The 19,815-nt window shown below is 41.7% G+C and overlaps 1 protein-coding gene across 9 annotated transcripts in view; it reads right to left on the reverse strand.

Moving 5' to 3' along the window:
- Nucleotides 1–19,815, reverse strand: part of MYO1B (myosin IB) — a 423,667-nt gene that overhangs the window by 68,335 nt on the left and 335,517 nt on the right. For 3 of the 9 annotated variants that reach the window (XM_033945224.1, XM_033945225.1, XM_033945223.1), the window contains 3 exons: nucleotides 16,906–16,992; nucleotides 16,533–16,619; nucleotides 4,752–4,838 (listed from right to left, as the gene is read on the reverse strand). In XM_033945224.1, the coding sequence (XP_033801115.1) occupies nucleotides 4,752–4,838; nucleotides 16,533–16,619; nucleotides 16,906–16,992 (261 nt within the window). The remainder of the gene's footprint in view (nucleotides 1–4,751; nucleotides 4,839–16,532; nucleotides 16,620–16,905; nucleotides 16,993–19,815) is intronic. The other 6 variants (XM_033945228.1, XM_033945226.1, XM_033945229.1 and 3 more) reach the window with 3 other exon arrangements.

Consider the following 19,815-nt stretch of genomic DNA (forward strand, 5'->3'; position numbering starts at 1 on the left):
TATTTACAATAGGTTCCCTCTTTGGCAGAGCCTTTTGTAAATTGCTGAGGGAACAGTTAACATCCCAACTTGGGGGTTCTAATTTCTACCTCAACATCCTATGCAAAATGAGGCTTGAAGTAGAAAATGGAACTACATTACCTTTAACAAGCCAAGGGAACAGTAGGTGTGTAGTACTTCACTAAAAGGTTACTGTTTTTCCTTGTAATTAGCAAGCAACCAGCATCTCCATGAAGATGTCAGCAGAAACTGATTAATAACCCCTGCATGCCATCACGGCCACACACAACCAAAGGACAAAGAATGGAACTCCTTTGTTGAACAAAATGGCAAATTGTCTGCCCGAGATTTCACTGGTTCTCCTTGTAAACATGATCATGAATTAGTCACTCTATTACATACAGTAGGTGAACAAAGACAATGGCATTTCAGGGCCACCATTGTTAACTACGAACAAAGGAAGTGTTCAAAGTCTGTACAAAGTCTCCAGCTTTAAAACGTGTCATCTTTTACCATCTCTCATACTATTTTTCTTTCATCAGCACAATGAAAATAAAAAGACAAGTTTCTAGAGCGTGTTCTTTGGTTACAGTGCCAGCATTAAAAAGCAAAGTGAAAGCGGCAAAATTAGTTATGGCTCTCTGATATGTCTCATGCATTCAAACATGAAATACATGAAACACATTTGCAAGGTGATTAAAGCCAGGCATCGTTTAGGGTTTTGGTGGTCAGGTCTAACCAGGAAGCAAGTTGCATACTTGTCTGTCTTGTTAAGGAATTATTACACATATAGATGAGTTTTGCCATGGAACTCAGGTAGCATTTCTATATCATAAAGTAAGCACTATACCTGATAGCTGGGTGAAGGGAGTAAAGCATAGCTGAATTCTTTAGCTCCATATTTGAGTCCCATGCCAGTGTCATTTCACCTTTTCACAAGTCTTAAATGTTCACATTTACCGTATCTTTTGCCTGATGATACACTTTTCTCACAGCATGCACATACAGGCTCCAATTCTACAAATGGTGCCTAAAACTTAGGCACTGAGTAGTCTGGCGCTCAGATGTGATTCTATAACAGCTAGGCACACCTTATAGAACGTGCCTAAAGTGGGCTTAGGCATCTATAGGAGTCCTAACCTTAGGTGCACCCTATTTATGCCAGAGACTTCTCGGCCTAAATGAGTGTGCCTAAGTTCATAACAGGCACCTACATGAAAAACAGGCCCCAATCCACCCCCTAACCACGCCTACTTTATGATAGACGCCTTGGACTTGACATCTACCAAGTTAGGTGCCCAGCATCCAATTTAATGAAATTTATGTCAATTATAGGTGCTAATTATTGGTGCCAATTAAGCCTTTTAAGCTGTATGCCTAGGTGCGCTGATCTGTGCACTTAACTTTAGGCATCATTTATAGAATCTGGGTCATACTTTCTAAATAAAAATGAGATGCTTTCATTCCATAGATGAGGCTGCTGTATGATTTCCAACATATACTGCATTTGCCTAGAATAGTGGTTCTTAAGCCTGTCGTGGGGGACCCCCAGCCAGTCGGATTTTCAAGATATTCCTAATGATTAAGGCAGATTTGCATATAATAGCGATGACAAGCAAGCAAATCTGCCTCATGCATATTCATTAGAGATATCCTAAAAACCCAAGAAAACAGCTTTTAAATCTGGTTTTATCCTGTTTGTTAATGATTTCATGATATCATCAGCAAGGCAAAAAAAAAACTTTCATTGAAATAACTTTATGACAATGGCTACAGAGGGCAAACAATATTATTCCAATTAGGAAAACTCAGGGATGGGCATTCGCCACTGCACATCTAAACTGATTTAACAACGTGATCTAAGTAGATTTAGCATGTGTTAAAAGGTCTTATGGACCTTAAAACAAATGTGTGATACAAAATGAAAAAAAGTCTGATAATTGAGAAAAAAGCCCATACAAATTGAAAATGAACCAAAAGGTTTTGCTCTGTGCTCATCCTGAAAAAACTTCACTACTACAAATTACATTAAAAAGTGAAGCATGAGGTAAAACATCCAAGATCCCAGAGTTCCAAAGGAGTGACCAAGAGTAGGGAAAATGAAAAGGTCTGGTAATAGCACATCTGGAATAGGGACTGGTGTAATATTTGCAATGCTGTCTTTTTGAATGCAGTGTGCCTGGCAATAAGGGCATGTCTATAGAACTGCCAAGTTACCCAGTTCCAGGAGCAGATTTTAGGCCAGTCCTGGATTTCTGATGACCTTTACACTGTGAGCCTACTAAGGAAAGAGAAAGTACCTGCATATAATAAATGTAAATTGCTTTGATTGTATCACAGAGAGATGGACTATCAAAATGCATTATTCCCATCCCCCTTCTGATGCCTATGAGACCTGTAGAATTGATATCAATGGATAGAATCAGTGATTAGAAATCTCATGTTGCTTTGGGATGTAAATGTAAAACCAAGACAAATCAAAAAAATCTCCCTCCTGGAAATGGGTAACTTGGCAGTCCTGTGGCTATTGTAAAGACAGAGCCAGGGTTAGTCATCCTGGCCCCTAAGGTTGGCCCTGTTCGAGTACTATCAACTTTTTTTTCCCTAGAGAAAAAGCACTGAGAATACTTAACACATTCAGAGAATTCAGAAAGACTTATGATGGTTATTCTTTGAGGACAAGCATGACATTACTACTCGTATATGGATAATGTCATCTGACAGAGCCCAGTATTCTATAGATTTAAGAAGCCTTTACCAGCATTTCACTATACATGCATGAGTGCCTTCTACCCAGCTTGCGTGTGTGGGACCAGTACTCTCGTTTTCTCAATGGAGTAAAGGGGTCACATTTTTGTGAGCTCTCCTCGGCACATCTTTCCATTCTGATTTTGAATGACTTCCTTCGGTGGGTCAAACACAAAATCAAAAAAGAAAAAAAAAAAAAAAACCCCCACTGAAAAATCAAAAATGATAAACAGCAAAAATGTGGGGTGAAATAACTATTGCCAAAGATCATAAATAATTCATTAATCAATGCTGAAAAGAGTGGTAAGGCTGAGCTTTCATTCAAAATATAAAACTCATTTGTGGTGAGACCTCAGAAATTCATTCCCCAACTCACTATAGGGCAGCATAAGCTGATCCATTCGGGGGATTTAAAAAGAATTTGAGTGACATTCCTTTACCCTTGAGCAGGACTGATTTAGCCTTTGATCCACGTTTCTTTGTCTTAGGACTTTTCAGGGACTCCTGAGGAAGACAGGGTAGTCGAAACACAGACCATGTTGGGTCCTTAATTCCCATTCTTTGGGTCCTAGACATTTTATCATATGGATTAAAAGATTGTATCTTCAATAAAGCCAGCATCTTGGACAGTTGTTTTTGTTTTCGTCTGTTCCTTGGATCTGTGGAGTACCCAGGGTCAATTTTTGGTTTGCTTGTATGTTGATTTTATTGTGCATGTTTTGTTGAACTCCGCTTTGGAAAATCGGATTATAAGCAAATAAACTAAACTAAAACATCAGGATTTACAGCTGCTCCTTGTGCATTCAGGTTTATAAAAAGTGTTGATGGCCAGCTCTTTGTGTATTTATCCCATCACATTAGTTTCAGTTAAAAAATATATATGGTATACACTTCCCCCTCCCCATTCGCGGTTTCCGCACTCGTGATTTCACATAATTGTGATTTTTTGGGGGGAGGGGGAAAAAAATAAACCCATATTATAGCCTTCCCCCCAACATCCCGGCCTTACCTGGTGGTCTAGCGGGCTTTTGGGGCAGGAGCGATCTTCCTACGCTCCTGCCCCGTGTAGATCGCCAATAGGAGAGACTACGGGAACTCCCCACAGCCATTTCCTATTGGCGATCTACATGGGGCAGGAGTGTAGGAAGATCGCTCCTGCCCCAAAAGCCCACTAGACAACCAGGTAAGGCCGGGATGCTGGGGGAAGGCGGGAGGAGGTGAGGGTGGGTCAGAGCCGGATATTCATGGTATTTCCCTATTCGCGGTCCGGCTCTGCCCCTATCCCCCGCAAATAATTAGGGAGATGTGTATATCTCAGTCCCTAAATAGTTCTTGGAACATCAGGATCCCAAATGGAAGGGGCTTGTCAGCTGAATTTAGGACCCTGTGTTTTCAGTTAAAAATTATCCTAAATAATTTAGGAATCTAAATCTTTAGACCCTACATTCGTGCCTGTTATTCATTTTCCCAGTTTTATTTACCAAAGCCTTTCTCCCATCATGTTTCTAAATGAAAACTTTTAGCCAATAGGGCCACAGGTTAGGTGGACACAGGTGCCTAATGCTAAAAAAACAGTGCTTAGCAAGCACCTAATCTTTAGCCCCACCTTAACTCTACCCTGTAGGCCACAGTCTTTACATTTTTCAAAATTAGGTGCTCAGTCATAATCAGTTTTCAAAGAAGCCATTTAGTTACCTTCCTCTTAAAGCTAGGAGCCTAAACCTTTTGAAAATTCATTTTAAAAGCTATGGACACATAAATCTGGAAACGATATAGCAGCGTCTTATACAGAAACAAAATGTCTCATTTTTGTAAAGTAATTCTTACATGGATAAAAACATTTTAATATAGGAAGGGTTTGCTTATAAAAAGTTCCATGACAAAATCAACTATTTTGTGAAAGGCACAAGGAAAATTTGGAAATCTACACAATTGAAAATGTGACTGAATTTTAGTAGACACGCTACTGATTTTTCACACATAGGAGGGGGATAAGAAAGTACCTTCAGTCCAAGCCAGTAAGCCCAAATAACAGCAACTGCATGCTTACGCCTAGCCTCTTCCTTCAAGTGTTTCAATTCCCTTCGAGCCTACAATGTTTAGATAGTGAATGAACAGACAGCGCAATGCAGATAGCACAATGACCAGAAAAAAAGGATTCTCCCAAACAGAGCAGCTGCTTTATGAACGAAGACAGAAGGAGGAGGAAAGAACAGTAAAATCCAATATTTCTGGCAATGGTTAGTTGTCATAAACATTTCATAGTCCAAGCCCCCATGCTTCCTCACAAAGATCAAATCTGATGAAGTCTGGTAAATGGCTCTTGAGTAATAGATATTTTATTATAGTACAGTATTGTGTTACCAAAGCGAAATCTTTAAAGAACGTTGCTCTGGCTTGCTTAACACTCCAAGGCAAGAAACAAATCTATGACAATCAAGAAATACTAAGGTTTAGTCCAGGTTCACACTATTGAAAAATCTAGCTTCTGCCATGCTTTAAACTTATGGGGATCCTCTGTGCACTGCAATATTCATTCTGCGTACAAAAGCAAAACATTTATGCATAAAATGAAAAGAAACAAGGTCTTGTTTGCTAGTTTATTGACAGTGGGGGTCAAAACAGAAAGCCAGGCAGTAGCGCTAGCTCAGTGAGCGGCTTCTACTGTGAAATTAGTGAGGGAAAAATATTGTGGAGTGCGTTATGCCAGTGGTTCGAAAACCTGTCCTGGGTGATCCCCAGCCAGTCTGGTTTTCAAGATATCCCTAATGAATATGCATGAGACAGATTTGCATATAAGAGGTGACATGCATGCAAATCTACCTCATGCATATTCATTAGGGATATCTTGAAAACCCAACTGGCTGGGGATTACTTAGGACAGGTTTAAGAACCACTGCAATAAGCAATGAGAATGCAAGTTACTGCCATGTAAGAACAGTGGCAGTAATCCACAACTCATTGCCAAATTGTGCCCTTTTCTGTCAGTGCATGAGCAGTGATTGGCTAACACAATGAAAGGAAGGGGGATATTAGAAAGAAGTATTAGAGGGTTTGCATCTTCCCTGCGCTTAATGGCTCCCCCATCCTTGATTTGACCTGACTGACTTGATCCAACTCAAGCCAACACCCCTCCCCTTGACAAGTAAGTCTCCTGGGCTCCAAACCCTAATTCCTCACCCTGACATTTTTTAAAAAGTATCCCCGTTGGTCTAGTGTATCCTCTCTCCTTCCTTACCCCCCTCCCCCCATACACACAGTCTAGACTGGAAAGGCAGGAGCAATCACCACTCTTGTCTCAGGTGCCATGATGCAAAATGCCAGTGCAAGTCACAACCCTAGTGCTGAGCTGTGACATACTGCTAGGTGTCAAGGCTACCAAATAAGGCTTTGTACTGTACTGATTGCAATGCCTTATTTGGTAGACCCCTACCAGCTAGGTGCCACCATTTGGGATCATGGTAATGCTGGAAGCAGGAGTAAATGGGCATTGCTCCTGCATCTCCTTGGGATGTGTGGGTGGATTTAGAGGGTTCAGAGAGGAGAAGAGGTATACTAGACTACCAAGGCTTGCCCAGGGGGAGTCAGCTACCTTGTCAAGTTGGATTATAGGTTCAGTCATATGGAGGAGGGGGGTCATGCAGAAAGCTAATGGGTCAGTTTAGTTAAAATAAGCCCCTTCATGAATGCCACCTCTGAACTGGTGGTATTTTTTGGCATTATGTTTGCACGGTAGACATCAGCACACGGCTCCAAACATCTTTACTTCACTGTGGATTACTAAAAAAAACCTCCTTACCATACATTTTAATATGTTGTGCGCTGATGTCTACCAAGTGAGTTAACGTCAATGCTGGAACGTAGACCGCTCGTCAACCATGAGCTTCTGCTCGAGGTAACTTTCTGCATCGGTCTCAATGTAAATTATTCTTCTTGTTTGTTTACTGGATTGCACAGTGCTTGCCTGTGGTTTCCTACTGTCTTCACAATCCAAAGAGAAACAGAAAACCCCTTTCAACAGGCGTTGATATCTCTTCACAATACCTGCTTGTTTATTTTGTTCTTTAAAATTATGCTAACAACCTCATTTAAAAAAAAGGCATTTTTTTCATCAAGTTCTTTTATTTAATCTGAATGTCAGTAATTTGGACTTGCGATAACAGTGGCAGAAAGTGAAATGCTATACCTGTAGCCTATAATATTACTGAAAAGCTATTTTCCTTGCCACTTTGATCACTCTTTATTTTTCTAAACACATGGGGGCAATTCTATAAATTGGCAGTTTAAGATTCTCTCAATCATACAGCAAATCTTACATCACGTTTTCCCCAAGGGCACTAAAGGAGTTTTTTGAAATCTATCAACCCAGAAAATGTTTGAGATTTGAAAATGGTATGAAGTTGAATTTGGAGGGTAAGATGGGGCAAACATGCTGTCTGTAGCAGTTGCCAAGCTTTGGAATGCGCTGCCTGATGGTATTCTATAAATTGCAAATTTCGTTAGGTGCGACTTCTATATGTATGCTCCCTTGCAGTCAGGTGATAAGGGACTTAGGCACCAATTTTATAAAATAGTACTTAGCTCGTACAAGCGTGATTTGTGCTTTTTAACACCAATTCTACAGTTATTGAACAGTATTCTATAAACTTGACATATATCTGCATGTAATTTTAGGTGCCTGTTTACAGAATTGCTTTTAGAGGGCTAACCCCCTGCCCCCCCTATTTTTTTTTTTTTTTTCGAAGCCATGCTAGGCGTTTTTATCACTGGACACAGCGGTATCAGCCAGCTTCATAAAGGGGAGGGGGGGTTGGGTAATTCTAATATCCTATAACCATTTATTGCGAAATCTGTCCATGAAAAAGATAGCTCAGGTTCTTTCATCAGAGAGTTATTTTAGAAACCTTATTCAAAATTTCCACATGAACATTTTGGCATTTACACGTGGAAATGACATCCGTGTGTTCACAGCAGTTTTAGAAAGGGCTCAATTTACATATGGATGTCCACAATGTGGTTTGGGTGTTTCCTGGGCAAGTCAAAAATCGACATGTGCAGTCCCCATTTCATAAAGGGAAGGCATCGATGATCTACTATGTCAGTGCTGGGATTCTGGCTGCATTCTGGCATGTATATATTTATAAAAAAGCTCTTATTTTGGCCAGCTCTTTACAGGAGGGATTAAAGATCTGATCCTCCTTCATCCTTGTTATTTATTTGCTCTTCCAAATGGAAAACAAATAAAGATTATGGCCTCTGTAGTTAATGAGCACCATTTATAAGTATAGGTTTGCAAAATGGCTCATATACAAGTGTAAGGGCAAACATTTCTACACTAAGTTGTGAAATGCCAACTTATACATGTAAATTGTTGCGTTTCCTCCATTGTTTTCACAACATAGAGATTTCTAAAATGGCCGTTCCCACTGTTAACAAGTATATATGCACTCTTTCTAAAATACCACCAGAATTTCTCGCATCCCAACCTGGACATCTCAATTCCAATCTCTACATTCTGTATAAAGCAGGCCTCAATGTGTTAGTCAGGACCAGAGCACAACAAGCACCTTAAAGATAAAGACCACTGGGGGTTTTGTCTCATCAATTTGCATTTTAGGAATGTTCTTTCTATGTGTCTTTATTAGTGAATCCCTTTCAAAGAACTCTCTATTATTTATTTAGTAGTCATTTACTAAACCGCACAAATTTGACTCGCAGGGCTAAGACGGTTTACAAACTAAGATACCAGCAGTGAAAAGAACTCCATTTTTTTAAGATAGGAAAGACATTCATTTATACTTCACAACATGATGGAGAGATAGGCAAGAAAAACAGAGGCTGGTGCGTCATGGATCCCAGATAATGGAGATAAATAAAGGAGGGTAAGCTTGCTGAAAAAGCTTGTTTTGACGCGCTTAAGTGACAATTCACATTGGGTGTTTAGGGGCATGCTATTCCAGAGAAAAGGAGCATTGCAATAGAAAGAACAAAATGAGCAAATCTAGGACTGGGTAATACAGGGCGATGATCATTCAGGGATCTCAGGACATGAGTAAGGATGTAAGGAATGGTTAGAGAGTTCAAACATTGAGAACTGCCAAACCTAAACACTTTGAAGGTAAGGAGGAGAATTTTAAATTTGATACGGAATGCAATTGGGAGCCAATCATGTTGTCTAAAAAGCGGAGTGATACAAAATGAGGGACTGGAAGAGCACAGCAATCAAATGGCTGTGTTTTGAAGAGATTGTAATCTTTTCAACGTGGATTTTGGAACTCCAAAATAAACACTATTGCAGTAGTCAGTTTTAGAAATGAGTAATAAGAGGATAAGCGAATGAAAGGAATCATGATCAAAGTACTAGCTGTATGGAGTTGTCTTAAAACATAAAAGCCAGATTTACAAACCGAGACTACTTGTGAAATGATCAGAGAGTTTAGAATCAAAGATTATGCCTACCTATTGGAAAGACTCTAATGGGGATGCTTTGGTCAGAGGACGGTTGAGGCAAATTACCAGTCAGCCAGTAGGCTATTGGGGTTTTTTTTCACAATTTTGTAGCTTGATGAAACACATGTACAGTATCATGTACAGGAGGTGTTCTTTTAATCAGCGTGCAATGGAATATAAGCAAGCATCTAGATTAGAAATATCAGGATTGAATGGATTAGCATCATGGAATAGAAGAATATCAACTGCCCAAAACTGACAGTAGTAGAAGCCAATTCAGGACTGATATTTGGACTGAAGAAAAGCGATCATGTTAGTCCCTACTATAAACTGCTGCACTGGTTGCCAATGGAGGCACGAGTAATATTTAAGTTCTCTTGCATTTGCTTTAAGTTGGTTTGGGGAATAGCTCCTACCTGTCTTTCACCTCATTTCGTGCTATATAGCCCTACAAGTATAACCAGAAATTGTAATTTATTTGCCTATCCAAGGATCACCGGTTGTAAATATAGGTCCTATCATGTTTCAAGCAAGTAAACAGCAGTCTTGGTTAGGTAATAACATCAATGGGGCCAGGTTGACCTATGGCGCATTTCGGAAAGAAATTAAGACTATATTGTTTGATAGATTTATTTCCTAAACAGAAGTCATACTAAGTTCAATAATTTTATTCTGACTATTCTTGAGAAATATGTTGTACTTTTACTATTTGTATTTTGTATTTCGCTGACTGTCCAGCTCTCTTTAGTATAAACCGCCTAGAAATCGTCTGATTGTGGCAGTATAGAAGAATAAAGTTATGTTATGTTATGACACTTCAAAACCTCACAAGTGGTCTACTCCTGGGACACATCAGAAAGAGACTTAATTATTTATATTACATTACATTACATTACAGATTTCTATTCCGCCATTACCTTTCGGTTCAAAGCGGATTACAAAAAGAGTTATGGAAGAAGGGTTACAACGTTAGATCAGAGAAGGTTTCCAAGAGAGGGAAAAGTAGGATCTGGGGTTAGGGAGGGGATGGTAAGAGGGGGGTTAAGCTTTATCATGGTATTAAGCTTTATTAAGGGATTTCTTGAAGAGTATAGTTTTTATTTCCTTTCTGAACATCTTGTAGTCTGGGGTTGTTGGAGACTTGGTTGTCTATCTTCGCTGCCTGAGTGGCCAGTAGTCCGTTGTATAGTTTTTTTCCTTTTTACTTCTTTGATTGGGGGGTAAGTGAATGGGGTGTGTGTTTTTCTATGCCTGGTAGAGGTGGTTTTGTGCTCCTAGAAACCTGATCGGTCGGGATACACCCTGAGGCAGCATGAATTTGTGAAACGCTGGCCACCGTTGGTGTACCGATCAGTGAAGATAAGTGGAATATTTCCTCCATTATTTAATTTTCGTTGGCACATTACAGCACAGCATAAGACTTTATCACATAATGAAGGTTTTTTGCCAGTTAGGTGAACGCTTGACCACCTCTTTGAGCCGTTTTGGTGAGGTGGGAGGGCCTTTTCTGAGGCTTTTTCCTTCATTTTTTGGATTGAGTTAGGTCTATGCTGTTCTTGTCTTACATTTTTGGACATCTTCACATTCAGTGTTGAAAGTGTTTACTCTTATCATACATTGGTTTTTCATCACATCTGGGTTACCAGCGGCTACTCCTGTTCAGTGTCATTCCTTTCTCTTTTATTCATAACAGATTGATGATACTGTACATGTGTTTCATCATTTTGACATCACATAAGCTACACCTCTCAGTATAGAGATAGCACAGTTTAGTGACAAAAAGAATAGCTTATTTTATATGCATCTACAGTGGTGAAAATGGTTATATAGGCAAAGAAGAGATACAAACTATTGGTTAGAACCATGATTTGAGAATTAGGGAAGCCATGGTTCAAATCCTGCTGTACCTTAGACAAGCCACCATCTGATAACTCACTTATGGCACTTTTTTAAAGCATATTCTATAGGTGCCTAGTTTATTAGAGAATACTAGCAAAAATGTCTGAAAATGTGATGTGAAGATGTGATTACCTACACTAGCCATATGGCTTGCATACATAGTGAAGCCTACGAAGGGGTGCTGAAAAGTTCTCAGCCCATCCAAGAAGAGAATGACTTGGTTATGGTTCAATCAATGATCTGAAACAATGTCAAAAAACATAGAATTGTTTCTGCAAATTGGCAATTAATGCAATAAGATAACACTCTTTTCAGCTACAGTGGCAAAATAACGCTCAGAATTTAGGATGTTGGTTGGGTGGACTGAGAAATTTTCAGCACCCCCTCGTAGAAGTTAGCACATACATGCATAAATGATAGTATTCTATAATTAAAATACACCTAAACTTAATTACAGAGATGCTTAGCCTGGCAGATAATAACAAAAAGTGGAGAAAAGATACCTCAGCTACCAGGCACCCAAAAGAGCAAACAATTTGCAACAAGTAGGAAACATCCCCCAAAATGCCAATATAGGTCAGAAGAACACGCCACACAAAACACAGTTCAACTACTAGGCCAGGAAAAATCTGCACATATAAACAGAAAGTATCAATTCAATCACATTGGCAAATCTCTTGCAAAAAAACAAAAAAAAAGGTAATATCGGTTTTACTTATCTCTATGTAAATCACATTCCATCAACTACAGTTAGATATCTGAAGAAACCCAAGAAGGAACCCCTGTTTCACTTCTGCGGCATCAGAGAAATAACTCCTGTTCCATGATCTCAGCAAGGTCAAAATGGAGATTAGGAAAAAAAAAAAAGATGCCAGCCTTTCAAAGTCTTCCAAGAAACACCTCATCCAGCTGTAACCAATCAGATGATGAATCCAAATGATGTCATCAAAAGAATGCAGGCCATTCAATAAGTAAAGTCAAACCATTAGGTTCAACTGTGTTCAACAAAAATATCCACTTTTGTTCACATTGTCATTAACAATCCTTTAAAATGTCAACGCACAGCACAATGTATCAAACGCGCGGGAATATTGAAAAGTGAGCCATTAGAGGTGCTTCCACTTTACTTGTCAATAAACAAGAATGGTGTTCAAGCAATCTTGTGAAGAGCCTTAGACATCTGCCCAATTCTTAAATCACATGGACATTGAATTAAATAGATCACTCCTATTGACTCACATGTAGTAAACATTCTATTATCGGCTTACCACGATAGAGAATTTCAATCATTACTACATGAAGCTTGTTCTTATAAACATTTTAGAACTCAACTGAAAACTTATCTTTTTTCAAAATACTTGGTTAAATAATTCTTCTTGTCATTATTAAATTGTTTGTTGTTTATAATATTTTGTAAACCGCATTGAACTTATGGTTACGCGGTCAAGAAGTACGAAGTTATGTTATGATTATTTGCATGCATACCTGCGCACGCTCCACCCAACTCTACTCATGTGTGTGCCCACTAGCATAGTTTTGGCACAGGCTTTTCTATTATTTGATATTTACGGATAAGTGGCTACTTACATGTGCAAATGACTACATGCCTTCGTAACACCTATAACTAGGTAACTCTTTATAGGATTACCCTCAGATATCCTGTGTATAGGATAGTACTTTGGATAAACCCATCATTAGACTCTCCTTTTACAAAAGCATGGAAGAGGTTTTTAGTGCCGGCTGGCGTGCTGAATGCTCTGCGGTGCTCCACCGCTCAAAGGAACTATATGACCAGCAAAGCAACTCAGAGCATTCAGCATGCCAGCCAGCGCTAACAACCTCTTCCACACTTTTGTAAAAAGGGGGGGGGGGTGAATAAATACTACAAATAATTATCTGAAATGCAGCCAATATGAGTATTCTCTGTTGTGCTGTAACAATTTCTCTTAAGTGAAATGAAACAAGTTTAAAGATTTCCTGTAAATCCTTTGATAATGAACTTTATTAAAGACATTCAGATTTATGTCTTACAATGGCAATTACATAGCTGCTTAGGCGGAAAGACAATCAGAGGCTATGAAGTCCAAATCTCTCAAATTCCCCGGGTGATCTCTCCAGAGTAACCACAAGGACGCTGAAACATGCACACCAAATCTGCAGCCAAGTAATCTGTGCAGTGATTTGCAACCTCTTACGCAGCTTAGAGTTATGGGAAACTCTAGACAGTCATAAGCGTGAGGTAAGTGGCAGCAATGGAAATGCATCCAGGTTCAAGCAGCTCTTTTTGATGTTGCAGGTGCAGAACACAGAGTGGGGAGTGCAAGCTACAAAATGATATACTCTGTGGCATATATCAAGAGTTGTGTGAGTAGTGCAGTTTCACAGGGTGCAAATATGGAAGGACAGAAACACTGCTTCCAGCTGCCTCCTTGTATTGGCAGTGGCAAAGCTGGCAGGGTGGGGGTGGGTACTAGTGGGCAAGTCATGGCACAACTGTAGTTTGGCATGGTCTTGACTACACTCCCATAGAATGCAGCGATAAGAGTGAGCCACCCCAAAGAGTGAGATTTTTTTTTAGCACAGCGTGTCTACGGTACAAATCTAGAAAGATTCAAGTGTTCTATTGCATTGCAAATGGATGTCTCGGGAGGGGGGGGGAGGGGGGGGCGGCAGGAGGGATTGAGCAACCCTCCTGCCAGTAGATATGTTGGGGGAGAGGTTGATGTCTTGGGGGGGGAGGTTCCAGTAGGAGAATGTCAATGTCTTGGGGTGGTGGCAGCAGGACGAATTGGGCACTCCTTCTGCCACAGACATTTGGAGGTAGGGGAGCAGCTTCTGGAAGGAGGGACTGCATCCCTCCTGCTGGTAGTCTTTGCGGGGGGGGCACGGGTTCCCTTCCATGGCCGCTAATCTGATCACGGCAGGGATTATAGCCAAATGTTTAGTGGGATTGTGTCATATAAAATTGTATGTAGATTGCAGAGACTGACCTCTTCTTTTGAGACTAAGGGCTCCTTTTACAAAGCTGCACTAGCGGTTTTAATGCACGTACCGGATTAGCGCACTAGCTGGAAATCTACCACCTGGCTCCAAAGGAGACGGTAGCGGCTAGTGTGTGCGGCAATTTAGTGTGCGCTATTCTGCGCGTTAAGGCCCTAGAGCGGCTTTGTAAAATGATTCCTAAGTGTTATAAAACATTTTCCTGGTGGAAACTTCCCAAACTCATGTGTGATTCTAGTCCTGTGTTTGTATATTTAACCTAAGCCATGTTCTTCTGAGCTAAAATTAAGATCAATTCCTTATTGCTTTTCCTTGTACAGTGACTTTCCCTAGCTCTGGCTAATAATTGTTTATGGACTTTCCATCCAGGAACTTATCCAAACCACTGTGCTAGATGTTTAAAACAGCTATGTCAGGTGCCTTGAGCATACCCTCTGGAAACAAATTCTACAGCTTGATTGTACATTGAGTGGAAAAGTACTTTCTCCAATTTACTTTAAGCTAGTTTCATGCCAGTAATATTTGATAGGGTTGATAACCGTTTGCTATTTGCGACTTCTACACTACCCCTGATTTTGTAAACTTTTTTCATATCCCTTCGCAGGTAATCTTTTCTCCAAAATGGAGAGCCTTCTCCTGCTTAATCTTGTTGGGGGTTTTTTTTCCCATGTGGGAGCTGTTTCATCCTTTTCTTTTATTATTTTAGTTGCTCTTCTCTGTAGCTTTTTATAACTTATTCTATATCTTTTTGGGGAGGTGACATAATGAGAAACTGCCTTCAGTACTCAAGATGTAGTCGCATCATAGACCTATGTGGAAGAGTTATGATTTTCTGTGTTTTATTATCCACTCCTTGCCAGATAATTGCTAACATTCTCTTTGCTGTTTTTATTTGTTTGGGTTGACTGCAGCAGCACACATTGAGTTGAGGATTTTGCTGTATTGTCCACATAACTCCAGATCCTTTTCCTGAGTGGCGATTTCTTTGGAACCCAGCATCATGTCTTTGTAGTTAGTTGGGATCATTCGTACATATGCTATAAAACACTCTTCCCAGTAGAGATCCCTGAGGAACTCCACTATTTACCTTTTTTCATTAGGGAAACCAACCAACTAGGAAAACCAACAGCAGTTCTTTGCTTCCTATCATTTTAGCAATCACCTTCTATCTCATAACTTTTTAATTTCTTTAAAAAAAATTTTTAAAAAAAATCTCCTGAGGGTGGCCAACTGGCCCTTTCAGGAGACGATTCAAGTGCACTCCTTGATATGTTGGTAATTGATGCCTAGGCAGTGGTTTCCAAGCGTTACTGTCTCCACTGCAGAAAACAGCAAAAATCCAGAACGGAAGCAGAAAAACGCAAAATAAAAGATACCTGTTACCAAGAAGCAGCAGCGCACAGAAGACTGTCCATCACCAAAAAGCATTTACAGGGGCATAGTTAAAGGTAAGCAATGCCCCTCCCCTGCCCCCACCACGCGTGCACCCCCTTGCCTTTCCCCGTACCTTTTTGAACTTCTCTGGCGTGAGCGATATGCCACGTCGGTGTCGGCTCGCCCTTTGCCGTCACTTCCTAGGCACGGACAGCAACCTCACGACAGGGAAGTAAAAACGATATGGGAAAAGGCAAGGGGCACGCGGCAGGGAGAGGAGCCGAGTGTAAAAAGTAGGGTGCCTTGTGATTAGCAGGTTTAGTCACTGTTTCTCATTGGATGGAATGTCAGGCTATTGAAAAGGACACTGAGGGAAAGAGGTTCAAAGAACCGAACCCAGGCTGCCACCAGAGAAAGGCTTGTAACCCCAGACTGGAAAGCACAGTTGTGCCTTAGTTACTCCTTCTGTAACTAAGGAGTGGGTGGAAAACAGCGGCTCAGCTGCTTACAAATTCTGAAAGGCTTTCTATACACACAAAAAACAGGTTTTGCTACAATTATGCTGAGTCATGAGATACCTAATATGCCATGTAATGGAATACAAAACAGAAAAATAAAATCTCATTCACTTTTGCTTTTGTTGCTTTGCTCATAGCTAAGGAATAAATTGTCAGCATTATTATATCTGTTGTAAAAGGAGATGCTATACTTTACCTGGGTTATGTCAATCATGATGTCGGATCTCTAATACTACCACTACAGCATGCTACCGGTAATATCACCGCATGCAGACTAAATTTAGCCTAGCTACTACTCAGTTTCTCATGGGATTTTAAAGAATGAAATTCTTAGTGATGTTAGTTGCACTCAGTTTGGCATGCATGCATTTGCCGGGATGCAAGACTGTCCTTTTAGGAAGTCGTCAGACATTTGCAAATGGAAGCAGGCAATATCATGCATTGAACAGCTAACTAAGGTTATTGGTGTTAGTGGTTAGTTCTCTATTGGCTACTCCTCAGGGGGAAGGGATCACTGGGTAATAAAACGTGACCATGAAATACCTTCAATCCAAGCCAGTAAGCCCAAACAACAGCAATAGCCTGTTTATTCCTAGCCTCCTCCTTTAGCCGTCTCAATTCCTTGCGCGCCTGTGGTGCATTCAAAAATGAGGTTAGAGAAAAGTTTAAAGCAGAAAAGGTTACTTCAGGTTCCAAATGGAGACAGGGAGTGCTAAAGAGAAAATGGTCTCCGTCAAAAGTAAACATGAACCACGGGCTAGCTTTTCCAGTCAATGACTGTGAAGCAGTGGAGAGCAATGCGAGTGAGGCAGTTAAGTCATTGAAACTGGATTTTTCCCACTGTTTGTTGTACTCAAGATGACCTCGCTTGCATAATCCACTTTGAACAGCTCAAAGGTTGTTCAAAGGCCTTTACCTGTGTGCCGTGCCAATAAGCTGCAATGGTGGTGGCGGCCTCTTTGCGACGCTTCTGGTGCTTCAGCTCTCTAAGAAGTTTTCGAGCCTGTGGTAGGTTTAAAAACCACAAAATAAGAACTCTGTATGTCTTTTTCCAGCTATTTGATGGAAAATAAACTAAACAAAGTTATCTTGAACAAAAGGTGTACAAACAGCCTTTGTGCCCAAAATGTAAACAAACCGGCTGTTGCTTGAATTAATGAATTGTTATAACTGTGTAACTGAAATCAGGGCTCATGTTTGAGATAAAGAGTGGCCCAGGGTTATGGCAGTTGTTTGGAAGCTATGGATTCAAATCCCACATCTCCCAGTCATGTTCCTGTGACCTTAGTCACGTCATATTGTCCACTGCTTCAGGTAAACTTATAAGCTCTTTGGGGGTAGGGACTTTTAGTACCTGAATTACTTAACACCTTCACCCAATGTTAAGCACATCTAGTGGCGATACAAAAATACAATAAGGGCAGTTCTATAAGGGGCATCTAAGTTTAGGCACTAAAAGGGTAAATCCTTATAGGTAGTGCTTAAAAAATTGCCACAGAAAAAAAAGCCAACCAGCAGTATTCTACATTATAAACCGCGCTTTAAGTTAGGTGCTATTTACAGAATAGCACTTACGCCTGGGACTAATGCCTAATTTTAGGTGCATCCATTTGCACCAGATGAAACATAGTACAAATCTTAATCCCTAATTTATTCTCTAAATAAGTGCTAAATTGAGAACACCCCCCCCCAATCTGCCCATGACCCTCCCATTTCCATGCCCCCGTTCTGGCCTCGACAAATTTAAATTAAATCCAATTAATGCCAGAAGTCAAATTCCAGTACTAATTGGCTCGTTATTTAATTAAGTTGTGAATGAAAATTGGGTGTGTGCCCAAATTTGCATGTGCAAACTCAAAGCATCATATATAGGGCTAGATTCACTAACCCCTGAGTCGTCTCCGATCCGTTCCCAATTGCCTGCAGGCCAATAAATTCACAAAAGGCCTGCATGCAAATGGGGAGGATCGTTGACACATCCCCACCCATGGCCAGGATTGCTAGAAAGTGATCCTGGAGCATGCGGAGACCCTGACAATAGTGACATGAGAAGCAGCTTCCTGTCACTGCTGTCAGGGCTTGTGCCGGCTTTTTTTTTTATTTTATTTTTTTTTTATTAGGCCGCAAAATATCAGGCCTATTAAAAAAAATGAAAACGAGCCTCCTGACAGGCAAGGCACGGCACACACATACACACACACACCCCCGACACGGCACACACCCCAGACTGGCATGGCCCGAATCGACACCCCCGAACTAAAAAAGTTGGGAGCAGGAGGGGTGCTCAGTCCTTCCAGCTCCGTAGGTCTCCCTCTCAGCGACTGGCACGGTCCTCGCCCTCACCCACAACCAGCATGGCCCACCCCCGGCACTAAAAAGTTGTGAACAGGAGGGGTGCTCAGTTCCTCCTGCTCCGTAGGCATCCCACCCCCGGCCCACCCGCGGCCCAGCCTGGCACCCCAGTGTCACCCCAGTGTCCCAACTTCTATGTTGGGAGCAGGAGGGGTGTTCAGTCCCTCCTGCTCTTCTGACTCCAGCGACACGTCTGGCTGAGCCTTAGATCCTGCCCCAGTGCATCATGTGATGCACAGGGAGGAGCCTAAGGCCCTGATTGGCTCAGGTGCCTCGGGCTCCTCACCGCTTGGGAAGGGCCTGAGGCACCTGAGCCAATCAGGTACTTCCTTAGGGTTCAGGAAGTCCCTGATTGGCTATTGCTTTGGCCAATCAGGGACTTCCTTAGGCTAAGCCTAAACCTATGGGGTAACCCTACCAATTCTGATTTACAGTGGTGCCTCACACAACGAACTTAATCCGTTCCAGGAGCAAGTTTGTTATGTGAAACGTTCGTTGTGTGAAACGTGTTTTCCCATAACAATACATGTTAAAAAAAATAATTCGTTCTGTAGCATAAAATATGCTAAGATGACATAAAAAAAGATAAATTTTTGGTTATTATTTTTATTTAGATACATCTAAAAACATAATTGTTTTTTAAAACAACACACATTTTTTAAATTTAAAGACAGACTAAGTAGAGTCTAATTTTACAGTGAGAGGGCAGAGTCTCAGCGGCAAAAACTGGGACTTAACTGTTCATTTTTTTTTTTTTTTCTACCGTGTTTCCCCGATGATAAGGCAGGGCCATCAAATAAGACAGCCCCCCCTTTTTAGAAAAAAATGTAAAATAAGGCACCCCCCCGCAAATAAGCCACCCACCGATACCTGCGCTTACCCGAATCGGGTGGTACGGTGGGTGACTCCGTGTGGTCCCTGGCACCCCCGACACGATCGGGGCAAGAGGGAGCTCAAGCCCTCTTGCCCCCCCGACTCCCCGACACGATCGGGGCAAGAGGGAGCTCAAGCCCTCTTGCCCCCCCCGACTCCCCGACACGATCGGGGCAAGAGGGAGCTCAAGCCCTCTTGCCCCCCCCGACTTCCCGACACGATCGGGGCAAGAGGGAGCTCAAGCCCTCTTGCCCCCCCCGACTCCCCGACACGATCGGGGCAAGAGGGAGCTCAAGCCCTCTTGCCCCCCCGACTCCCCGACACGATCGGGGCAAGAGGGAGCTCAAGCCCTCTTGCCCCCCCGACTCCCCGACACGATCGGGGCAAAAGGGAGCCCAAGCCCTCTTGCCCCGCCGATTCCCCAACTCCCCGACAATATCGGGCCAGGAGGGAGCCCAAGTCCTCCTGGCCACGGCGACCCCCTAACCCCACCCTGCACTACATTACGGGCAGGAGGGATCCCAGGCCCTCCTGCCCTCGACGCAAACCCCCTCTCCCCCCAACGACCGCCCCCCCCCAAGAACCTCCGACCGCCCCCCCA

Source organism: Geotrypetes seraphini, chromosome 5 (assembly GCF_902459505.1).
Source record: "Geotrypetes seraphini chromosome 5, aGeoSer1.1, whole genome shotgun sequence".
Classification (NCBI taxonomy): domain Eukaryota; kingdom Metazoa; phylum Chordata; class Amphibia; order Gymnophiona; family Dermophiidae; genus Geotrypetes; species Geotrypetes seraphini.